This window comes from Chondrus crispus, genomic scaffold (assembly GCF_000350225.1).
Source record: "Chondrus crispus Stackhouse genomic scaffold, scaffold_207, whole genome shotgun sequence".
Classification (NCBI taxonomy): Eukaryota; Rhodophyta; class Florideophyceae; order Gigartinales; family Gigartinaceae; genus Chondrus; species Chondrus crispus.
Genome location: NW_005179081.1, coordinates 162181 through 166854, shown reverse-complemented (window position 1 = coordinate 166854; position 4674 = coordinate 162181). Strand labels below are relative to the sequence as shown.

At 59.2% G+C, this 4674-nt stretch overlaps 1 protein-coding gene across 1 annotated transcript; it reads left to right on the top strand.

The window, feature by feature from the left end:
- Positions 1–871: 871 nt before the first annotated feature.
- CHC_T00003960001 (hypothetical protein) lies at positions 872–2020 on the top strand. The gene has a single exon (XM_005715209.1). It carries the CDS (start codon positions 872–874, stop codon positions 2018–2020), a length of 1149 nt encoding a protein of 382 aa, XP_005715266.1.
- Positions 2021–4674: the final 2654 nt, after the last annotated feature.

Below are 4674 nucleotides of genomic sequence, written 5' to 3'. Positions count from 1 at the left end.
GGGGCGCTTCGTGTGCACGTGGGAGCTCGTCCGCAGGATCAGCCGCGCCGTGCGCGGCAAAGTCGATGTCCGCGTCGTGTGCGGCGCAGACTTGGTCAGAGGCATGGAGGGCCCGGCCTGGACCGAGCAGAGCTTGGCCGCCCTGCTCGCGGAGGCCGGCCTGCTGTGGGTCGCCAGGGGAGAGGGGGACGCCGTGGGGGAAAGGCTCAGAGCTTTGGGCGGGGTGTGCGAGGAGATGACCGGCGTCGTTTGGGACTTGAGCTCGAGCGCGGTTAGGTAGGTTGTGCTCGCCCGTTTTTCGCGCCGTGGAAGGCCTGTGTACCCGTGCTGACCAGTTTCTTCGCAGAGGGTGCGTGCAGAGGGGCGAGAGTATTATGTATATGACGCCAACGCCGGTAGTGAACTACATTGAGGCGCACGGCCTGTTCAAGTGAGCGGACGGGGGCGGGCGGAGGGGGAGCGTTTGGCGCAGGGCAGAGGGATGCGTTTTGGGTAGGTGCGCAGGTCGCGCCCGTTTCCAATCCTCATGCGACTTGTAGTATCGGGCGCGGGAAGATTGGTTATCAAGATAAGCGCCGTTCTGTCTCGCCAAATGTAGCTCGCCTTCCAGACTCCAGCAACTACTCCAACCCCCCTGCCTCACCCCCAGCTCGCGCCTCCAATCCCGCCCGGCCCCCACCCGCGCCATAGAGAGAACATTGTGCCTGGTTGGTGGGTCGTGCCCGTTTCCAATCTACACCCGTGAACAGGATTTAGTATAGCCCAGACTATTTTACAGGAGCCCGAAAATGAGGATGAAACAGGAATGCTTGTTGCGGTAGAGTGTCTTGGGAGATAGCAGGGTTATTAAGGTGAGTGCCGTCATGGGAAGATGGTGCTCTGCCGCGACTCGACACGTCAGGCGATTTGCTCACCGCTTGACTGCCCATCGACGGATGACTGCGGCACAGATCGACCGGGGTCCGTGACAGATACTAAAATTACTTCACTCTCGCTCCATTCCCTGACATTCGCTGTAACTCGTTGCCCATTACAGCCGCACGTGGACACGTGCTTTCAAACACACTTGGCACTGAGAACGCGCCAGACCGATCACAACCACCTCGCCCAGTCCCTGCTGCCCCCGAAATCCATCCGCGCCCGTTCCCCCTTTCTCTTCATATTCATCTTCCGACCTTCCCCTTCCTGCAGTCTCGCATCTCTCTCTCCTCCCTCCTCCCGATGTTTAAGTTCAGCTTCAACGACCCAAAACCCTCGCCAACCTCCCCCCGCACCTCTTCCACTGCACCCCCCGCCACCTTCGACGCGCCCCCGCGCCCCCACCCACTCGCCGCCAGCCCCTTCCTCCCCTCCGCGCCGCACGACGCCGTCCCGCTGTGCGAATCCGCGCTCCTCCTGCGCAAGTCCATCGCCACGCCGCCGCCCCATCTGTCCCCGACGGGCGCGGATATCCTCCCCGCCACGTACGAGGGCGGGTACAAGCTGTGGGAGTGCGCCGTCGACCTGGCCGAGCATCTCTACCGCGCCGAGCAGCCCCGCCTTCGCGGGAGCGCCGTGCTCGAGCTGGGCGCCGGCCACGCCTTCCCGGCCATCGTCGCCGCCAAGTGCGGCGCCGACCCCGTCCACGTGCAGGACTACAACGCAGAGGTCCTCGACGACGTCACCGCCCCCAACCTGCGCGCCAACGTCCCCCGCTGCGAGCACGTCGTCAAGCTCTTCGCGGGCGCGTGGGCCGGGCTCCCGCCCGTGCTCGGGAGGAAGTACCCCGTCGTCCTGTCCAGCGATACCGTCTATGCGAAGGACCAGATCGAACAGCTTGCAGAGTGCATCTTGGCCGTGCTGCCGGTCGGCGGCGTCGCCTTCGTGGCCGGCAAGACCTACTATTTTGGCGTTGGGGGCGGCACGAGAGAGTTTGCGAAGCGCGTCAAGGAGATGGCTGCGGAGGCTGATGGCGTGCGCGTGGAGGTCGACGTTGTCAAGGAGATTAGGGACGGATGCAGCAACGTGCGCGAGATCTTGAAGGTGCGTCGCCTTTGATCGCTATTGGAGTCATTCCCCGTACGTGAACACCACCTGTACATGCTCTCCCGCTGCCACTTGCTTGTACATCTCCGCTGCCTTTCCGATGGGAGCGTACGTCACCGGAAACCGCCGCGAGGGTTGTACGTCCCGCACCAGCTTCCACGCGAGCTCGAAGCGCCGCTGCTTTGACCAGCGCGCCGCGATGGCAGGGGGGATGTGGCTGACCTGCGACGCCACCACCTGAATGTGCGACCGATGGAACCGGCCGCCCAAGCTCGCCAGCGCGACCTCCTTCGCGCCGTACCACGACCCGAGCACGACGCGCCCGTGGTCGCGCGTGGCCCTGATGGCGACGTCGAGTCCCCCGCCCGCGCCGGACACGTCGACGCTCACGTCCGCGCCGCGCGCATGCCCGGCCGCGCACACAAAGTCGGCGCCGAAGCCCGCCGCGCCCGGGTCCAGCGCCGCGTGCGCGCCGGCGCTTTCGCGCGACAGCCGCCGCCGCGGCTCCGCGATGTCCACCGCGATCACCGTGCTGTACGGGTGCAGCTTGCGCAGCGCAGCCACCACCAGCAGACCCACGACTCCCTGCCCCACCACGCACGCCGTCTCGCCAGGGAGAAGCGCGGCGTCCATCGCGAGCGATACAGCCGTCTCCATGTTCGGAAAGAACACCGCGTCGGCCGCCGCGATGTCCGCCGGCACGCGCAGCAGGTCGGGGATCGCGGCGGTGAAGGCGGAGGTGTGCTCGCGGAAGGCGAATACATGGTCGCCGACGGCGAGGCCAGAGGCTTCCGCGCCGACGGAGGAGACTGTGCCGACCGCGGCGTAGCCGTAGGTGGAGGGGTAGCTAAAGGCCGTGGCTTGCGTTGAGATTACGGCATCAGTCGGCATGTCGGCGGGCATGTCACCGCGGTACACGAGGAGCTCCGTCCCGGCGGATATGGCGCTCAGCTTGTTCTTGATGAGCGCTTGGTTCGCGCCGGGAGGAGAGGGGAACGGACTCGATATGACGCGGACATCGAAGGGAGCATAGAATTGGACGGTTTGCACTTCGTCCATCGTGAAGATTCTCGTGACGACTGGGGGTGTGGAGCTTATTCACGAAGTGCAATGTGCTCTCTGGAGCTCGCCGAGCCGTTCACTGTGAATATGCAATTGTCCATCCGACTACGGCATTCAGATCTATGGTAAACAGACGTTGTCTGAAGGCGAGCAGATGGACCTCAGCACCGTACGTCACCGCGATCTCACGCTGGTGAGGTCAAGGCATGATACACGTTTACACGTGAATGGTTCGAGTACGAGTGCAATACGTCACACTGTACCACAGTATTTTCTTTCTGTTCTGTACTGTACTTCTAAACATTCTTATTTAATTAAAATATGTACGGAAGACCCCTCTTCACGTCGAACCCCCCCCCCCCCCCCCCGCTTTGCCTTCCTCACACGTTGCCTCCGTTCACTTATCGACGTAGTAAACAAGATGCAGCAGAGTCATGACGCAGTGCCAGCCAACATTACACCTTGAGATTGCGAGATTTCCAAGCCGGACCACTCTTGTTCACGACTCTACCTCATCGTGCAGATGCTTGGCCTTCATATGCAGTATAAGATGTACTGAAAGCACTGAATAAACAAGGTACCGCAAGCGATCACAGCCCTGGTGAGAAACACGTTTCTTTACCGAAGCGTCAAGCTCTTTTTTTTAGATAGATGTACAGTAGGGGGTCCCTCTACCATCAGCAGATGCCTGCTTGTAGATATTGGATTGGAAATTTTTTTACCACAGCCCAACTCTCGAGGCTAATGCTACTGTACTGGACAAGTCTCTGTCCTTATTCGGATTGTTCTGGGTTCTGGGTTGCACGCCATATTTGCAGACAAGCAATCATGAACTGCACAATGTAAAACTCAGTACGGTCCTTGTGTAACCGACTGAACAGTTTCTGGTAATGGGAAACGCATGCCGCGGTTTTGCATCGACTGTACATTACTGTAGGTAATCTAGAGTTCTGCAGGTAGAGAAATACCGCTGTCGAACATCCTACACAGTTTCCGGATTCCTTGCGACCAGTGTTTCCGTCTGTGCGACAGCATGCCTGCAACATTCTTCGCGCCAGGAACATGTCACGCTTTTGTTCCTGGAATTGATCTGATGATTCATTTTCTACAACACAAAAAAAACAACTCAACACCAATCACCTCCGTTGGCATCAATGAGGTTCTAAATACTGTAATGTCATGTACATAGATAGATCCCTTCGGTGTGCTAGCACGCAAGCACCCTGACATTTGGCATGAATGGATTGGTTGAACGGGAGTAAAAGCATTTCCAATAATTTTTTCAACCAATACATTCATGCCAAGTTTCAGGGTGCTTGCGTGCTACACTGTAGCACACCGAACTCTTCGTTAGGAACGGCCCTCAGGGCCTAAGGGCCGTTCCCGAAGGCACACTTCTTGACTGACCCTTTCAGGGAGATGCGATTCAAAAGGGCGCACCACAAATGGTTGCGTTGATCTCTCTTGCTTTGCATCCGTCCTCCCACCCAGTTGCAGAGAAAACCACTGAGTCAGATGATCCTGCACCTTCTTTTTATTGCCCTTTTCTTCAGGGTGGCATTGTCTACTCTTAAGTGTGATGCTTCA